General features: G+C 39.0%; 1 protein-coding gene across 1 annotated transcript in view; it reads right to left on the bottom strand.

The window, feature by feature from the left end:
* The window catches only part of LOC119483373 (aryl hydrocarbon receptor-like), a 63,297-nt gene extending 44,091 nt beyond the window's left edge, over window positions 1-19,206 (bottom strand). Inside the window, exons 1-2 of the mRNA XM_037761423.1 lie at window positions 18,770-19,206; window positions 5,501-5,688 (exon numbers count right to left, since the gene is read on the bottom strand). Of these exons, the coding sequence (XP_037617351.1) occupies window positions 5,501-5,688; window positions 18,770-18,828 (247 nt within the window). The 5' untranslated portion in view covers window positions 18,829-19,206. The remainder of the gene's footprint in view (window positions 1-5,500; window positions 5,689-18,769) is intronic.
* Window positions 19,207-20,405: the final 1,199 nt, after the last annotated feature.

Raw genomic sequence — 20,405 nt, 5'->3', positions numbered from 1 at the left:
CAAATGACAAAAGTGGTGAAGATGCAGCGCTATCTTTCTCAGCCACTAAAGTTTGAGACCATTTTTGGACATTTTTAGAACGTACAGCTATGAATCAACATCTAAATATGGGATTTGTCCACATGTTGTACTTCTGCTTGGAAAATATGCCTATTTAACCAGATGCCAAGGTTGGAAAAGCTCAGTCTAGTCTCAAGGGCTAAGAATATCAAAGCCACTTCCTGTCTCGTCGCCGTTTTCCCAACATGGTTTTACGTAATATGGTCGACTTTCTTTCAAAAGTCAGTCAAAGTGGAGAATCATCTAGAAAACATCAACATTTCAGAGATAAAGATCTTGAACTTTAGGTCAACAAGCATGCATACAGGCTTGTATAAATGCATTTCACTATCCATCTTCCATCCACGTTTGCTTATTTCCACATCTGCTGAAAAGACAGGTAACTATTTATAGAACAAAACTATAGGAAACCAAAATCCAAACAGTGCTGAAAAGATTCATTGATGTTCAGAAAAATAATCTGAAACCATTTTGATAATCAAGTAATTGTTTTATCATTTTATTTAACACATTTTAACATTTATTTATTGAAGTGAAAAACTTCTTACATATGAGAATTTACAGCTTTTCTTTGTTTTTCTGTCATTGTATATTTAAATATTTGGCTTTTGGACTGTTGGTTCTGATTACAAAAAGACAGGTATGGAAATCAAAACAAGTTTTACCAACTCCATTGTTGTTCTGAAAGTCCCTGGACCAGATTGCAGCTTGTACATTTGGGGAAACCATGTCAACATTACTGATGAAATGTTTTCTCTGTCTTATGAATGTTGTGTTTTGCTTATTAACGCTCAGCTACGCTCGTTTTACAACTTCGGTCGTTTCAAGTGGAAGCGAGAGAAAACAGTCTGAATCTTCTGAAATGTTGAGCAGCTGTGTTGCATCACTTTCAGGATTATCTTGTAAAACTGAATTTTATGGAGTTGCTGTGACATGATGTTTTTTATTTGATTGTTTTCACTATTATTTTGACCCTCTGTCCTCGTCCTTTTATCTTGTGGGCTCTCTCCACTTTCAATCATTTCCTGACTTTGAAGTCTGCTTTTTATTTGAATGTTTAAGTGCATTATAAACTTATATATTTAATGTTTTAAAAGCTGCTTATATGCAAATAATGTTTATTATCACAATTAGAGAGCAGCAAAGAAAGAGAGAAACAGAGGGAGAGAAATAATGGAAAGAGAATTCTTACTATTATTATTATTATTATTATTATGATATATATATATATACACACATATCAGTAATTAACTTGCATTATCTGCAGACAGATACAGCTAATGCAACTATAAAAGATAATCAGGAATGATGAAGAGGAACCAGGAAATGAAGAGACAACTAGTTCCAGGAAATCAGACAGAGCCCATATTTCTCTGTGGATTCATCTCAAGGTGGACGGACCAGCGTGTCATCATTACATAATGAAAAACCTCAAAAGCAACAGTAAAAGGGACTTTTAAAATACATAAAAACAAGCCTCAAATGTGGAGAATCACATGCACCACAACGCACTTGAAATGAAGTGTGATGCATGCACTGCAAGCGCTTTGAAGCAGGAAAGAAGAAGTGAAATTGGGGGACCTTTACTGTAAGTGTGTGTTGGAGAGTTTCATGAATGCATAAAGCCCTGGGTTGTCCCGGTGCAGGCCTGCCGTGCGAACAGGCCTCCCTGCTGTAACAACAAACTGGAGTCCTGCAGCGTTTGTTTGAGGTGGAGAGGGGTGGAGGTGGAGGTGGGGGGCGAAGGAGCTGTGAACTTCAGACGCAGGAGCCGAGGAGGAAAAGGCTGAACAGTTGAAGGAAAAGGGGCCCCAGGGTGCTGCAGGGCCCGCCACAGGAAATGGGTGGGGCTCGGTGGGAGGGAGAGTGACGGATCAGCAGCCAAGGCATGAGTGGTGGTGCTGGGGGTGGGGGTGGGGGTAGAAGTGTAAAGTATGTATGTGTGTCTGTGTTCTCGATAGCTATTATGAAAACTCTTCACGAAGTAACTTAGCTTTTCCAATATGTTGCTTACAGGCAACCAATCAATCGTCTCCGTATTGATAAATCTGTTCTCAGCCTGTAATAACGGAGATAATACGGTCTGCAGTCAAAAAGAGAATTACTGGCCACAGGGTCACACTGTGAGAAAATATAATCACATAATGATTCATTTCTGTATATGCATATGAAAAACAACCAACTGATCTGAGCTCTTTATAGGCAGGATTCAGAACGAGGATGTCATCACTTTACTACTCCATCAACTGGTTCTGGTCCTTGTCTACAGTGTTCACTGCACTTTTTACAGTGTGTGACTGGGTTTGAATGCACGTTTTATTATGTTAAAGGGTGTGTTCAAGCTAAAATGAGGTGTTAAGTGGCTCTTTAAGTTAATTTTGTTATTGCATCTGGATAAGCCAAAAACCATGTCTTTATTTTTGCCATTGTCATGACTTTACTGTATTGTAGGGCCGCAACTAAGGTTTGTTTTCATTATTGATTAACTTGCCAATTGTTCTGATTAATTATTTTGTTTATGAAATATTAAGAAAAACTTCTTCAAATGTCTTGTTTTGTCCAAACAACAGTCCAAACTCCATATATATTAGATTAAAAATTAAACAGAGCAGATAATGTGGGCATTTGAGAAGCTGGAAGCAGAAAATATTCATCATTTCTTGCTTAATTCAAGAAATGTAAAGATGATCTGGTTATTAATTAATCGATTAGTTGACTAACTGTTTCAGCTTTACTGTAATGTGCATGTCGTTTGTGTCAATAAAAAAATCTGAATCAAAACTCTCCTCTGATCTTTCAAAATAAAAGCGCTGAGTGACGCTGCTATAGGAGCCACTACCTCGTCCCACACTGACGGTGTAGTCTGATAGTAACCAGACTCCCGAAGCTGCCTCCAAACGCATTTGTTCAGCCGACACTAAGTGACCAGCGCTGCCAAATAATTGATGACTCCAAAGCAATGTGCTCTGCTGTCTGTTTCCTTTGGCAACAGGTCGAAGAACACACTGTTTCTACAGATGCACACATATTTAAGAGGCGATAAGTCAGTTTTTTTTTACTGCCGACCATAGCATGTGTGCAGGGGGTTGATAGGGTTGTTAGTCAACGCCAATGACTCATTGATTACTCGCCAGCGGCTGAGATTTCTGGCTCGCTTTACAGCCTGATTCGGAACAAAAACTCCCATTGATTCCAGCAATGAAGGCCTCAATTTCAAGCCAATAAAGTGAACGCTAGAGCGGTTTTATTATTCCAGGATTCAGGATTGATGATATATCACCTCCTGTTGGATCTGTACTCTGATGACCCTGGTTACTGCTTTCTGTTGGGAGTTTGTGTCAACTGCAGCTGGAGACGACATTGTTCAAATGATGAGACGCTCAAATTACGACACTCAATAAAAATGTAGTGGAAGTAACCCAGAAAATATGTTTGGTTATGTAAACAAGTCTGTTTTTAAGGACATTCAGAATTCCATTTAAAGTTTAATGGAAAATAAAATCAGATGAAGATAAACAGTCCACGCTTTCACCGACTGCTCTGACACTCATACAGTTTGTCGGGCGATGCCGTTAGCTTCATCCGGCTAAGTTGTTTTCTCTGAGTGATGGTTTATGCGAGCAAACAGCAAACAAAAACAACCATGAAGAGCTGTAAGAGCTGCTGTTTTCTACATTTCATGGACTGTCCACAGTGATGGAACTGGTAGGTGAGATATTAGGATCCAACTTCTTTACCTCTCCTAGACATCTGAAATGTTTTCCTTTAGGTTTTTCTAGAAACATCCACAAACCATATATACGTACTGCACATCCACACTGTCTGAACATACATGTGCATATTGGCATTGTAGCCTGCAGCACAGAGCAGGTGTACTGTAGGCTCACCTCTTTTCCTTCCACTTCACACCTCCTGATGAGGAGAGGAGGTCAGCTCCAAATATACGGTAAGCCAGAAGGGCCAAATTTCACAGTGATGCACTGATATAGCCTCTCAGCTGGTGATGACCACACGCCCCCACCACCCTTTACTGTAAATAGGAACCTGGTCTCTCAGGCTGTCTGCATCTAATCGCTGATATTTTCACAAGAGGCAGCGGAACAATATGAGGAAGCTCGCTTGAAACTGAAATAACCTCACTGAACTTCAAGTGACAGAAATATCAAATGGTCACAATTCACTTTTTTTTATTAAAATAAACAACCCACTTAAATGTTTTTTTTAAAGAAGGTTAGAGAGCATCATTCCTTCTGCTTTGTGCTCTTACACAACACTGCTATCGTTTATTTATCTTCCTATACTTCTCTGTAAGTGTTAAAGAGATTTACAGTAACATCAGGAAAACAAACAGGAGGCTGGACTGCTTCTTAACCGAGCACGCTTTGTCTGGCAAAAGTTACTTCCAAAGCATTTATTCTACTTCCTTACACATTATTAGAAATTAAAAACTGTATTTATCTTATTCAACCACTTCCTAAAAATACTGTATGTTTGGTATTGTCTTTGGTGCAGTGAAATCGGACTCTTTGGTGAACGGCAGTTTTTCTCTGCTATTCAAAACGCTGGAAATCAGCTTAAAGTGTGTATGAAAATGTGTGCGTGAGTTTGAATGTTAGAATTTGGCTGCAGTCTAGACATTTGCCCTTTAACCATTTTAATAAATGATCTGCTTCCAGTATCAGCCGCAAATTTAGACTGGTATCTGTCAGCTGAGGACATGCAGGATGTTTGTATCCATGCTTCTGTCTTGTTTAGGGGCACTCAGTGAAACTAAACCTGGAATAAATGGTTTCCTCTAACTCACAGTGTGCTTGATTGGTTGAGTGTATTTAAGTAGAGTTTCCATGAACTGGGTTTCTAGTACACACACAGTCTACAAATATATTCTCATGTCATAAAAGATGGATAATCTACAGAACTACATAAGATTGGAACTAATAGGAAAAGGACTTGTGGTGCGAGGGGAAAAATGTTTTTAAGACTCAAAAAAGGTTTTAAAAACCCAAAAGAGGTTTGTACAACCGCACTAAGACATTTTCAACTTTCTGTTGCATGTCTGAAAGAATGAATATCCAGGAAAACTCTTTAGATAGAGATAGATAGCGTCCCAACTTAACTTAATGTTATTCTATACTTGTATACTGTCCAAATTTATAAAGTGAGTTCTCTACCGAAAAATGACTAATTTGATGAAAGTGACGATAAAGGTTTTGTCCTTTGTGTTCACGATGGTTATAAATTAATGCATCGACAGCAAAATAAGTTATAAAACATATGATAATAAAACACACACACTTTTCCAGCAGTGATATCACATCCTCTCTCACACCAGGTGCTACATATCTCACTCTAAATGTCTGAATAAAGCCGTACATTAATGTAAAAGTCACCTAAAGACAGGAGAGAAAGATGACCAGCTTCTCTCAGTTCTGACACTCACCGTTGAAGAAGCTCTTGACCTTCAGGTACCCGACGCTGAGGCGGAGCACCGACAGCTTGTCCAGCCGAGCCCTGACCTCCTCGGTGAAGGGCAGCAGGCTGGTGAGCTTGTCCAGCTCGCCGTTGAGCCGGTCGCGGTGGCGTTTGGACGGGTTGGACTTGATGCCATCGGGAGGTGGTGGTTTGGGTCTGCGGATACGGAAAGAAGACAACATTAAAACACAGTAACACAGAAGAGTCCACGTCCTCAAAACACACGATTAAGAAGGTTATTTTAGGAAATTAGGAAGGTGATTTTAAAAAAGGAGCTTTACACATGGACAGAGGACAATCATAGGGTTTCCCTTAAGAGTCAAAGCTCGAGCTCGGGATTCAGAAAGGTCATGACGAGTATTACAAACAAGCTTGAGGCTAAATGTATTCTGTATACTGACGTGTGTGTGCGTGTGTGTGAAGCAGTGCAATAGCAGCTGGGATAAAGTGAGATGACACACAGATTACTCACACTTGTGATGTGACACTGAAGACTACACACTTCTTTATGCTCCTGCAACCAAACTGGTGCCACTTTTAAAGAGGGCTACAACCCAAAGATATCCAGCAGATATTCAAGCTATCTGATGTCACCTGTTCCATGACTTGTTTATTATCACCTCACCTGTGTGTGTTCAACTGTGCTCTGTCAGGATGGACTTTGTGAACACAAATGTACTCAGTGAGAGGAAATGAAGAGTTTCCCTTCCTAAATAAGATTCAAAACGGTCACATTTATTTAAACAAAAGTTCAAACTGAAACACAACACCTTCCTGCATGACCACAAGGACAGAAAAACCTGACAGGAGGTTTCATTTGATTTATTCACTTAGCTACGTATATGTCAATTCTTCACTTAGAGGCAGTCATCTATTCCAGTGCTTCATCGGTTTAGGTTTCAGTGGAGACTTTTAAGTGTCTTGTGATGGTCTAAATGATGTTTATGAGGCTTTTTTTTCCATCCTGACAGGAAGAGAAACTAAATAAGTGTTTTTTTTTCTTATATGATGGTCTACTTAAAATACTCAATTAATTGGTTTAGTCATTTTTCAAGCATAAATAACGAACATTTGCTTGTTCCACCTTCTAACATGTGAGGATTTGGTGCTTGTCTTTGTCTGTATATAGTGAAGTGTACATATTTGGTGTTTGGCAAGGCAATACAAATGTATTTATACAGCACGTTTCACATCCAAAGGCAACCCAAAGTGATTTACAGATTACACAGAAAAGCGCGTGATAAAAACAATAAAAGCAAGCAAAAGCACACAGAATAAGAAACAAGTTAACAAGAGAAATACAAACAAAATGAATTAGAAGCAGTAGTTTGGACTGTTGGTCAAATAAAACAATTTGAAAACATCACTTTCCTTTTCTGTTTGTTTTTAAGGACATTTATCATTTCTCTTCAACCCCGTCATTTCACACACGCAGTACTGTAATACTCATGATATTTGTTTATCCATAATCTGCTAGAATGTGCTATTAAAAAGCTGCTCGCCACACTGTCTTGATAAGGAACGTGTGCAGAGAGGTAAATAAACCCTGGCTGGCTGTCGGGCCATCAGATGGAGCAGCGCAGCAGAAAGCCCGTCTGTATCTGTAACTGAACTCCGCTGACCGGCGGTAAACCCGACGGCTTCTCGTCTGTAACTCAAACCAGACCTTCGCTGCACAGAGGGGCTTTTCTTTTTTCCCAGAGAAGGTGTGAAGCTGTGGAGCACCTCAAACCGGCCCTGGAGATGCCTCTCGTTTACACCCACATTGGGTTGGTTTTTAGGTCACTTGTATTTATCCACGACAGGTGGATGGAGCTCTCTGGTGATTTACAGTTTAACCACAGTCTGATATCTGATCCACACTGGAGAAAGAGGGACTTTTTAAATACAGTTTGTTGCTTCATTTAGCATTTTTCACTCTTTCAAGTACATTTTTTTATGGTTTTTATGATTAAAGATTTAATCAGTTTTTATTCCTAATTATTTCCAAATCAGCACAGAAAACAATAATGAGACTTCTCCTTCAGTCCAGTCATCAGAATAGAAACAAGTTCTGCCCTCGATGATTCTTATCACAAGTCGTCTTAACTTCTGCTTTCCACTTGAAGAAAACATACTAAAGTTTCCAGATCGTAATGTGTCTGACTTCTGTGTTTTCCCCTTCACAATAAATATATGAGCCAATAGCTGACATACTCGGTGGTTGTTCACATGACAATCAAAGTCCCGACAAGCTAAAAGTCACTGTCAAATTAAACACAAATCAATGTAACGTTGATTTTTCTTCATCTTCGCTGTCTTTCAGAGTAAATATACTGAAGCAAACACTGTCTAAATATTATAAATATAGGTGTAAGAGTTCATTCTCCATCTTGGAAATAGTAGTCTAACAAAGCAAAACCAAAAGCTCTGTCCTGGAGCTTTCATCTGTATCACACAGTCTTCTTCATCAGTGGACAGAGTTTAACTTCAAGTCAAGAAGCCCTAAAAGTGTTATGGATGAAAATGTCAACAGATCCATGAAGAAGACAGCTGAGAGCTCAACAAAAGGCTAGTAAGTAGACCTTGATTTGATACTCTTTGTCAACCAAAGTCTAAGATAACCTTTAATGCTAACATTTATGATATTCAGACAGCGTTTGTTACGGCCTTGCTCAAGGGCAACCTGCTGCCATTTAACACACGAACCACCAAGCTGAAATGATTAGTCAGTTAGTTGAACTGAAAATATAAAAATGGGCAACAATTTTGATAATTAATCAATTTATAAGCCAGAAAATTGCTGGTTCGATCCTCTCAAATGTGAAGATTTCCTGCTTTAGTTTGTCTTACATGATAGTAAAGTGAATATTTATGGATTTTAAACTGTTGCTCAGACAAAAGAATCTGTTTAAAGACTTGTGATGGACATATTTGATTATTTCATGACATTCTTTAGGCTGAAAATGAATCAATTAAACAACAAAATCGTCTGCAGATCAACAGATTACAAAATATTTGAACTCACAAAGAATCTAAGCAGACCAGGTTTCGGTATCTTGCTCAAGAACACTTTCGCAGAGCATCTAGTTGTTGTGGGAATGGAACCGGTGACCTTTCAGCTACAGGTCGCTCTCACACAGAGCAGCTGCATGTCTGCTGGTTCTTAACTTAAATCAGCTTCAGATGTTCCTGCTGATGACTCCGCTGGGGATTTTTAGGTCAGGTGAGGCCAATCGCGAAGCTAACTCGGTATGTGTATGTGTGTGTGTGTGTGTGTGTGTGTGTGTGTGTGTGTGTGTGTGTGTGTGTGTGTGTGTGCACCTGCATAACGGCATACTTTCTAGGCACTGCAACCCTTTAACCTCCTCATAGCTGGTACCTCCAGGTGTCACAATGTGCAGCCTGAAGTTGCAGAAAACATTGACCAGCGTAAACCACTTCAGCAACAAGAAATGTACCAACAGGAGTGTGGAAAGAGTTTGCTTGAGAACAGAGAAACTGAAAAAAAGAAGTTCAACATTATCAAGTTTTTGTGGGCGTCTATTAGCTCAAATCTGGCAAGCAATGTAGTTGAACAAAGCAACCCAAACTAAGACCAAAAACTGCTAGCTAATATCTAACATTGGATACTTTTAGACAAAGTTAGCTCAGAACAAGCCAGTATCTGGAGTCTATCATATTTACATTTGACTGGAAACACCCTGATTACTCACCCTGATTAAAACAGAACAAGGAGCCGGGGGCTGTTCTGTACTTTTGCACCAATAAAACGAAACGTTGATGAAATGTAAATAGCTGAGGTCTTATTCGCCAAGCTTTTACCTGCAAATATGCAATCTGAATGTATGAGGCAGAACAATTCATGTCTGGACTGTAAGAGTACTGACGACTTCATTAACGCTAAATGCTCTCAAAAAGCACCGCTAAAAATAACACGAGGAGGAAGAAACGCAGCAAAAAATAACGCCTAACAACTCCTGCCTGTTGTGAAATACGTTACATTCAGATGAAATACAACAACCATAGTGGTAAAGAAATACCCAGAGGTAGTCTGAAGAAAGACGGGCTGGAAACAGAGTGAATGCAGTGTGATTTTACAGATAAATGCTGCGGAACATGCTGTTAATAAATACATTGAGAGGCAGGGCAACTCATAATTATAAAAAGAAGGAATGCGAAGAAGAGCTGGCAGGACACAGGGTGACATTTTCAATCAGCAAAACTTCACAGATTAACTCTCAAAAATGCCTCTAAAAATAACATTAACAGGAAGAAGAACTCATACCAGAACTGTACTGTGAAATATACCAATAAAGACTAAATAGAACAACCAATGTGTTTAGAAAAATGCCCAAAAGAAATGTGAAGGTGGACTAGCGTGGAGGTCAGACTAATCTGAAAACTAGTAACTTGCACATGTATGATTTCACACTTTCTTTTTCCAACTGTTAAAAATGTCTGATCGATACGTTGTGAGCTGAATGCCTGAACTGTAACTGTAGAATAAATGTGTAAAATGTGGACCTGCCGAGGCCCTCTTTCCCTCCCTCCTGTAAATAAGACATCTGCTTCCAATAATACTCCAGAACACGACATATCTGAAATCCAGGCGAGATGGCTATCGCTGCATTCCTGACGGCACAACTCCCTGCGAGAACAATGAGCGGCCAGTGTTGTTGCTTCTCGTTTTATCTACCAAATCTGCCCTGGAAGGGGCGTGTATATATATCTGAGTGTGTGTGAGAGAGTGTGGGGTTTTGTTGGACTTAAAAACACTCCCCTGCGTTCACACAAAGGCACTTTGTCTCCGACAGGGCAACGACACCTTTGCAGAACAAAAGAAACTAAATACGATGTTGGCATCGATTCCACTGCTGGCGTTATGATACAGGGAAAAAAAGAGCACAAGAGGAGTGTCACAACTCCACCGATAGCAGGCTCAGAAAGTCCATAGCAGGCTCAGAAAGTCGACATCAGGCTCAGAAAGTCGACATCAGGCTCAGAAAGTCGACATCAGGCTCAGAAAGTCGACAGCAGGCTCAGAAAGTCGACATCAGGCTCAGAAAGTCGACATCAGGCTCAGAGAGTCGACAGCAGGCTCAGAAAGTCGACAGCAGGCTCAGAGAGTCGACAGCAGGCTCAGAAAGTCGACATCAGGCTCAGAGAGTCGACAGCAGGCTCAGAAAGTTGATAGCAGGCTCAGAGAGTCGATAATCAGACTCAGGAAGTCAATAATCAGACTCAGAAAGTCGAAATCAGGCTCAGAGAGTCAATAATCAGACTCAGAAAGTCGATATCAGGCTCATAGAGTCAATAATCAGAAAATGACTCTGCAACTATTTCAATAATTGTTTAAGTCATTCTTTAAACAAAGCCAATACCTGACAATCAATGTACTTCATCGCATTGATGCAAATACTCGGTGTACGGTACAGTACATATCGTCACATTCCACAGTATATTAGCATATTGAGACATTTTCTATATATGTTTTCTTTGTGTTTACTCTCTGGATTGAAATGAAACGTTCAAAGGTTTTTAGAAATGACATCCTAGTCGACCAAAACACAGGAAATAAATAGCTACAAAATAAAACCATACATATAAACAAAACATCACTGTGATGTTTACTGATGTCACAACGTCTGGGAAGTTAAAGCTGATGTCCGTCACATGTCAGTCATAAGAGAAACAGCTGCACATCAGCATGACCTCTGCTACAACTAAACAGAACCACGTCACCGTTTTATTCCTGATGAGTCTGCTCCAGTCCAGTCGCTCCAGTTTCTGACTTCAATTCATCTGCAGGCCAACACTGAATATAAACAATCACAAGTGCATGCATGCTCCACATTTTACTGTCAAAACAGAAGACCACTGTGGAAAAATGCTGACTTTTTCTATTCCTGTATTTCTTTTCATGAAGTTCATCAATTCTGCAGTGCTTTAAAACCATCAGAACAACCAACATACAAGTATTGAGATTCCATATTGTGATTTTTGTTAACTTTTTTAACACTAGTCCATGGGAAGAAGTTGAATCATACACTTCTAGGGACTTTTACTTTGGAAAATATCTAAATTAACACGGTAAGAGTGTTTGATTTTCAGCATGTATGTAGTCCGAGATGTCCTGAAGTCAAATATATCAGGATCATTGTCAGGAAATATTTATTAAATCTTTTCCAGCAACCAAAAAATCAAAGAATAAAGAATAAAGACATTTCCCTCACAGATTAGTGGGGTTTTCTTTTTAATTTATAAGGACATGTAATGTTTTATACTTCTGGTGAATATAATCCTATCAGTCTTATTTCCATAGATGTATTTTGTATATACAGTTTCCTTTGTTAACACCTTATTTTGAAAAGCGGACGTAGTAACACATGTCTACTTCCTCTAACTTCTCCAAGGTGGTCTCTAGCTCTCCCGTCAGCTCCGTTCTCTTTATCCATCCATGGTCAGCTCCATCGGGGCCGTTTCAATGCAGAGAACATAAATGTCAGTATATGGGTGCACAACAGTCGTAGCGTCGGCCCATTTGACCACGGAGACGAGAGCGACGGCCGGTTCGACCGCACGTTACCGCAATACGATAACGTTTCCTGTCCGTGACAGAGTTAGCATGCAGCTCTAGCCGTGATGTCTAGCTCTGCTTTTCCTGTCAATGTGTGAAACCCAAAGTGTTTCCATCCTTTACTGGATGTGTAGTGTTTACCACACTGGATTTAACATGTGAGGGTGCAGGTCGTATCCACGCTGACCCTCCAACGTTTTATACTTTCTTGTTTCGGCTCGCGGTTTGTTGGTTTGTTTTGGTTGACGGATACGGAACGGATATGACGTCACGTTACTCAGACTCAGTATCCCCCCTCAAGATTTGCATATATTGCATTTGGCAATTATTTTGTTGACTTTGGTGAAAGGTATCTACACTTTGAACAGGTTTGTAGATGTCAGCATTTGTTTCTTTTCTTTGCAGCTCCCTTTAGAGTCAGGAAGAGGCAAAGGGGACTATTTAAGAGAGATTGTGAAGACCATCGGCTCCGGAGCTTAAGTAATCCAACCCTAACCTCAACCCTTTCCTTTGAGATGAACTGGAGCCAGGCTTTATCGCCCAACATCATGTTGGACCTCACTAATGCTCTTATGGGAACTGAATGGGAGCAAATCCAACAACTGGTGGAAAGACTGAAACCAGAAGAGTGGATTCTGTTATAGCAGCACATTAAAACGTGTTCAACTATCACATATGGGTGTAATGTACAGGGGGCCGCATACGTTTGACCATCCATCAACCTATATCAACTTTGTACTGTTTGTTTCGTGACTTTCTCTCTCACACACACACACACACACACACACACACACACACACACAGACACACGGAGAAATCACCGTAAACATGAAGGCAAACTGCCTCGGGGTAGACTGCTGTAACGCCGCCTCGAGACACGTCTGTGGGTTAAACTGTCTTGCTCTCTCACACACACACACACACACACACACACACACACACACACACACACACACACACACACACACACACACACACTCATAACTCACTCACCATTTCCCAAACAAAAAAAGAAAAAGGAAAAGAAAGATAAACTCCCTGAGAGCAACTTTTCCTAAAAAACCAAAGGCGAGTGAACATGGCAGAGTTATGTAAGCGTTTGCGTGACACAGAACTATGTTAATTTGTGTTGAGGGAGGGAGGAAAGAAACAACCCCCCCAAAAAACACCCAGAGAGACAGAAGGAAAGACAGGAAAAAAGTATGTTGTGGCAGTCAGAGGAGGAGGAGGAGAAAAAAAAACACACAGTGAGTCTCAGATTACGCCATCCTCCCTCCCTCCCTCCTCCTTCGTGGAAACATCGCGTGAGAGTGCTCTCGCTCCACGTCCTGATTATGATTAATGCAGGTAGTACCACACACACACTGAAACCACGGTTCTGGCAGAGTTCTGACCGTGGTTCTCTGCTTGGGCCTGTGGTTCGGTATGGAGCAGTTAACACCCCCGTCTGGCTTGTTAAAGTTAAAAATCACAAACTGGTAAAATCACAGTGAGGAGGACGACGGTGTGGCTCAGAGCAGCTCTTACTGTATGTTCTGAAAGGGTTCTTTACAGCACTATGATGGGTCTTTAAGGAACTATTCAAGCATGCTTCTCTCTCCAAAAAGGTTCTTTACAGCACCCTGAAGGGTCTATAATAAACTGACATAAAGCTTGGTAGAATTTCTCTAAAAGGTTCTTTACAGCACCATGAAGGGTCTATAATAAACTGGCACGAAGCGTGATAGAACTTCTCTAAAAGGTTCTTTATAGCACCATTAAGGGTCTAAGAAGAACCCTTTAGCGTGGTGATTTGGATCATTTCTCCTGAAGGTTCATTATGGCACTATGAAAGGTTTTCCGAGACCACATGTAGGGTCTCTCTAAAGGTTCTCTGCAGCACCATTAAGGGTCTACAACAAACTATTTGAGCAAGGTCTCTGATCATTATTATGGGTCTAAGAAGAGCACTTTGTGTGTGGTGCTTTGAGGTACTTCCCCAGAAGGTTCTTTAAAGCTCTACTTGCAGTTTGAAACCACAAACATACAATGGAGAAGTAAATTACAGAAGAATCTATAGGAGCATGGTGCATTAAAGAACCTCTCAGAAAAAGATTTTTACAGCTCTATTAAGGGTCTAGGAGCATGGTGCATTAAAGAACCTCTCAGAAAAAGATTTTTACAGCTCTATTAAGGGTCTAGGAGCATGGTGCATTAAAGAACCTCTCTAAAAAAGGTTTTTACAGCTCTATTAAGGGTCTAGGAGCATGGTGCATTAAAGAACCTCTCAGAAAAAGATTTTTACAGCTCTATTAAGGGTCTAGGAGCATGGTGCATTAAAGAACCTCTCTAAAAAAGGTTTTTACAGCTCTATTAAGGGTCTAGGAGCATGGTGCATTAAAGAACCTCTCTAAAAAAGGTTTTTACAGCTCTATTAAGGGTCTAGGAGCATGGTGCATTAAAGAACCTCTCTAAAAAAGGTTTTTTACAGCTCTATTAAGGGTCTAGGAGCATGGTGCATTAAAGAACCTCTCAGAAAAAGATTTTTACAGCTCTATTAAGGGTCTAGGAGCATGGTGCATTAAAGAACCTCTCTAAAAAAGGTTTTTACAGCTCTATTAAGGGTCTAGGAGCATGGTGCATTAAAGAACCTCTCTAAAAAAGGTTTTTACAGCTCTATTAAGGGTCTAGAAGCATGGTGCATTAAAGAACCTCTCTAAAAAAGGTTTTTACAGCTCTATTAAGGGTCTAGGAGCATGGTGCATTAAAGAACCTCTCTAAAAAAGGTTTTTACAGCTCTATTAAGGGTCTAGGAGCATGGTGCATTAAAGAACCTCTCAGAAAAAGATTTTTACAGCTCTATTAAGGATCTAGGAGCATGGTGCATTAAAGAACCTCTCTAAAAAAGGTTTTTACAGCTCTATTAAGGGTCTAGGAGCATGGTGCATTAAAAAACCTCTCTAAAAAAGGTTTTTACAGCTCTATTAAGGGTCTAGGGGCGTGGTGCATTAAAGAACCTCTCTAAAAAAGATTTTTACAGCTCTATTAAGGGTCTAGGAGCATGGTGCATTAAAGAACCTCTCTAAAAAAGATTTTTACAGCTCTATTAAGGGTCTAGGGGCGTGGTGCATTAAAGAACCTCTCTAAAAAAGGTTTTTACAGCTCCATTAAGCGTCTAGGAGCATGGTGCATTAAAGAACCTCTCTAAAAAAGGTTTTTACAGCTCTATTAAGGGTCTAGGAGCATGGTGCATTAAAGAACCTCTCTAAAAAAGGTTTTTACAGCTCTATTAAGGGTCTAGGAGCATGGTGCATTAAAGAACCTCTCAGAAAAAGATTTTTACAGCTCTATTAAGGATCTAGGAGCATGGTGCATTAAAGAACCTCTCTAAAAAAGGTTTTTACAGCTCTATTAAGGGTCTAGGAGCATGGTGCATTAAAGAACCTCTCTAAAAAAGGTTTTTACAGCTCTATTAAGGGTCTAGGGGCGTGGTGCATTAAAGAACCTCTCTAAAAAAGATTTTTACAGCTCTATTAAGGGTCTAGGAGCATGGTGCATTAAAGAACCTCTCTAAAAAAGATTTTTACAGCTCTATTAAGGGTCTAGGGGCGTGGTGCATTAAAGAACCTCTCTAAAAAAGGTTTTTACAGCTCCATTAAGCGTCTAGGAGCATGGTGCATTAAAGAACCTCTCTAAAAAAGATTTTTACAGCTCTATTAAGGGTCTAAGAGCATGGTGCATTAAAGAACCTCTCTAAAAAAGATTTTTACAGCTCTATTAAGGGTCTAGGGGCGTGGTGCATTAAAGAACCTCTCTAAAAAAGGTTTTTACAGCTCCATTAAGCATCTAGGAGCATGTTGCATTAAAGAACCTCCCAAAAAAAGGTCGTTACAGCTCCATTAAGGGTTCAGGAACATGGTGCATTAAAGAACTTCTCTAAAAAAGGTTTTTACGGCTCTATTAAGGGTCTAGAAGCATGTTGCATTAAAGAACCTCTCTAAAAAAGGTTTTTACGGCTCTATTAAGGGTCTAGAAGCATGTTGCATTAAAGAACCTCTCTAAAAAAGGTTTTTACAGCTCTATTAAGGGTCTAGAAGCATGTTGCATTAAAGAACCTCTCTAAAAAAGGTTTTTACAGCTCTATTAAGGGTCTAGAAGCATGTTGCATTAAAGAACCTCTCTAAAAAAGGTTTTTACAGCTCTATTAAGGGTCTAGGAGGTACCATTTGAGCATGGTGCCTAACAGAACCTTTCTTAAAGGTTCTTACTGCACCATTAAGGTTCTCTAAAGAACAATATGGATGTTGTTGAAGAAATATGCATTAGAAAACCTCTATAAAGACCTCTTTACAGCACCATTGATAACATACAGAGAACCAGTGGAACACTGTGCTTTAGAGAGCCTCTTTAGAAAGTGTTTAGAAAGAAACATTTGAACACAAGCTCTATTGAGGATCTACGAAGAACTATTTGACCGTTATTAAGGGTTCCTTGCATAGCAAGGTGTATTTTGAACCATTAGGGATTCATTTGAGCCACGTTTAGTCTTGAACCAAGCACACTGCACCCTTCCAAAGGGTTCTTTACGGCACATCAGGGGTCAATACAGTCTGTAATTTGTAATCTTCCTTAAAAGTTCTTCATAGTACCTTAAAGTCCCAATGTACAAGTACATACTTGCCGGATTCACAATTTCATTATAGAGCCAATAAGGGTTCTGATGTGGCGCAACCCTAAAGAACCACTGTCTTCTCACTGGCTCCCAAAATAAAGTCCAGAGACCCCCAGAGATCCTTTAAAGGGTTCTAAAAGGTCCTGAGAAATCATGATTACATATTGATTTGCACAGAAGTACAAAGACTCTGAAAGTCCTGTGAGAAATCAGTGTATCACAGTGCTAGAGAACACATTAACAAAGGGTTCCTTACAGAACCATTACTGCATTGTTTTAAAAATGATAAATAAAATGTAGTCCACTCCTAGCCTTCTCCTACTGCACCTACTGTACATCCCTGATGAATGAGTTTTCTGGTGTTGCAGTATGCAGTGGTGGTTCTCAAAGGGTGGTCTGAGGGTTCTCGAGGGGTTCTCGAGGGGTTCTCGATGGGGAACCCAGGAGAAAACAAGATGCAATTTAATTCACTTCAATCAGAAATATCCTCATGAGAAGGTGTTTTGATGATTTTACTGATGTGGGGATTAACTCTCCGCCTACAGAGCACACTCAAACAAAAACTCAGTATTAATAATAAATTCAAAATCAATACGTCTACTCAGGAAAATAAATAAGTGAAATGAGTTCCTATACAGGTTTAGAGCATTTGCACGAATGCGTGTGGGAAGCCCAGCTGTCTCAGATGGTATAATTAGATTTAAATAATACTGAAGCAACAGTTTTCTTTATTTTCCATGCTGGATAGGCCTGCAGTGTTGTTGGACTTCAGCACTCCACATTACCTCGGTCTGGCTGGCAAACATTGCATAACCACAACAGGGAAAATAGACTTTATGGCCTTTATGGATTTAGGACAATGTAGCTACTATTGCAAACAACTTATAAACTACTGCACTCTTGGTACCTTGTAACACAGGCTGTAATGCAGACTGACTGACTGACTGACTGACTGACTGGAGATGTTTGCACAGCTGTAACCAGCTAAAAAGAACCATCTCTGGTGTATATGATGTTTGAATGCTTTAGGATTACAATAACACATAAAAACAGATTTTACTGCAATAATAGCATCATTAATGTATGAGGCTTTTATGTAAATATTATAAGTAAGTAATAAATAAATTCACAACTGAATTACAAGCAATGGTACACTGTAAACAATTGCTGTTAATTTACAGCAGGATTTCAACAGTATTAACCTGTTATTGCTAGAAACAGTGCTTTACTGTTAATACAACTATAATGCATTCTTAAAAAACATCACTTTACTGCTGATCAACTGTCTAAAGGATCATCAGTAACAGTTTCTTGCAGTATTTGTTGAATTCTGAGACCTGATCTGCTCATGTGAGGCTTGTACATTGTACATGATTGTAAAATCAGTGAATTAGCTTTATTGTTCTTCACTCACATGTTGTTCTGGTTTGCATTCTGTGCTTGTAGCCAGCTAGAGACACACATTCTGGGAAAAGTGTCAACAAGTCTATTATAGCCTTAAGTGCCTTTAATTGTATTTAGTGTGACTATTCCTATGTCTGTAACCTGCTAAGTCTATTCATATAGGCACAAAATAATGTTGTAAAAAATACAACCTAAATAGTGCATTAAAACAAATCAGTAAGACAAAAGAAAGGTGAAAAACAGCTATATAATGTATCTTTAAACAGTAAATGAACTAAAATACTGTGAAATTAATACAGTTCAAACTGTATTTTTCATTAACAGTACAAAGCTGTAAATTCCAGCGACAGTATAATAATGTTAATTTTACAGTAACATAAAGGCAACCCTGCTGCCAGTTCTTTACTGTTATTTTACTGGGAAATTATTAACAGTGTAGTATTACAAAAGTATTTCAGTAAGAGTACAACAGACAGTACAAAAGGAATATCATAGGAGTATTATAGGCATACCATAGAAGGTCAGAAAGTAGAATAAAACCATTGTATACAAGCTTCATATGTACACTAGGAGATATTATAGGACTACTAGTGATTTCTGTGTGTTTATGGTTGTTTACTTACATTTTCTGGACCGGCTTCTTCCGTTTCTTCGCCGCGTAAAGAGCAGTGTTGGCCAGCATGGTGACTTCACACAAAGTGGAGGAAAAGAAAAAGAAAAGTGGCTTTTATCCCGGTTATTTATGTACACGTCGGTAGACTCACATCCCTCGAGAAAAAAAACAGCAAAATACTGTATAAAAATGATCCCCTCAACGTTGTAGTCCTCTTGTTGCGTCTCTGAGCTGGAAAAAAAGACGCACTTTAGTTGCTCCAAACGTCACCAAGACGTTGGATAACTATCACAACTTTTCATAATCCACAAGTTGAAGTATTTCCACACCGATTTACTGCAAATACCGTGACTTTCAGACGCTAAAAACAAAAGTCCAAGGAGGATTTTTATGTAAGTCCTCCGCCTTTGCGTCACCCTCGTTTGTGATTTGACAGACCTGCTGCTGCGCGCTCCCGACGAGGCGCGCTTCTGCAGCAATGCGCGCTCCCGACGAGGCGCACTGACACTGTAAACGAGAGCAGAGAAATATTTAAGGTGGACCGAATGTGGGCCAAGTGAGACCTTCACTGGAGACGAGGAATGACTGGAAAACTGCATTCCAACCGGGCTCGACCTTAAGAAGGACTTTTTCATTGTCATCCTATCATATTACAGTATTTAAATATGTATTTATTTATTTTTATTTGCATACAAAATAAGTTTATTATTATTATCAGTATTATTAGTATTATTAGTATTATTAGTATTATTAGTATTATTAGTATTATTATTATTATTATATTTTGTATGTCAATAAATAATAATAAAATGTACTCTAACATTAATAAATCTGTTCACATTTACAAATATTACACTAAATTCAACTAATTTAATAAATACATTTATAGCACCATGACAGATCTAAAATAAACCATTTCATGTCAATAATAACAATAATAATAATAATAATAATAATAATAATAATAATAATAATAATAATAATAATAATTAGAAATCCATACCATAGCAGTAATAAATCTATTATATTTACAAATATTAAAATAAATTCAAATAAATGAAAACATTTACAATACTGCAAGTATACAGATATTTTACTTGAGTAAAAGTAGCAGTACTACAGTGTAAAAATACCCTGCTACAAGTAAATGTCCTGCGTTCGAAATCCTACTGAAGTAAAAGTACTAAATCATTTCCATAAAAATATATATTTAAAAGTAAAAGTACTTATGCAGAATGGCCCATTTCACAATCATATATATTATAATATTGAATTATAATTATTGATGCATTAATTTGTTCACCACTTAAATGCTGCAGCTGGTAAAAGTGGAGCTAATTTGAACTACTTTATATACTGCTGGGTAGTTTAATCTATAATAATACTCCACAATTAATTTGTTGGTTTATATTTTGGATTAATAATCTGAATCTGCAAAGTAATACTGCCTATGAGATGTAGTGATTTAGGGACTATAAAGTAGCATACAATGGAAGTACTCAAGTAAGGTACAAGTACCTCAACATTGTACGTAATCACAGTACTTGAATTATTTTCTGCTGGCTCGTTTCAGAAAGAGATGCAGGTTCAGCTTGACTCTCATGTCCTCCAGATGATCCCAGACCACGAGGATCCAGACCCTGAAC

The sequence above is a fragment of the Sebastes umbrosus genome, chromosome 24 (assembly GCF_015220745.1).
Source record: "Sebastes umbrosus isolate fSebUmb1 chromosome 24, fSebUmb1.pri, whole genome shotgun sequence".
Lineage (NCBI taxonomy): Eukaryota > Metazoa > Chordata > Actinopteri > Perciformes > Sebastidae > Sebastes > Sebastes umbrosus.
The sequence above is the reverse complement of the archived record's forward strand: the minus strand, read 5'-3'. Positions and strand labels throughout refer to the sequence as shown.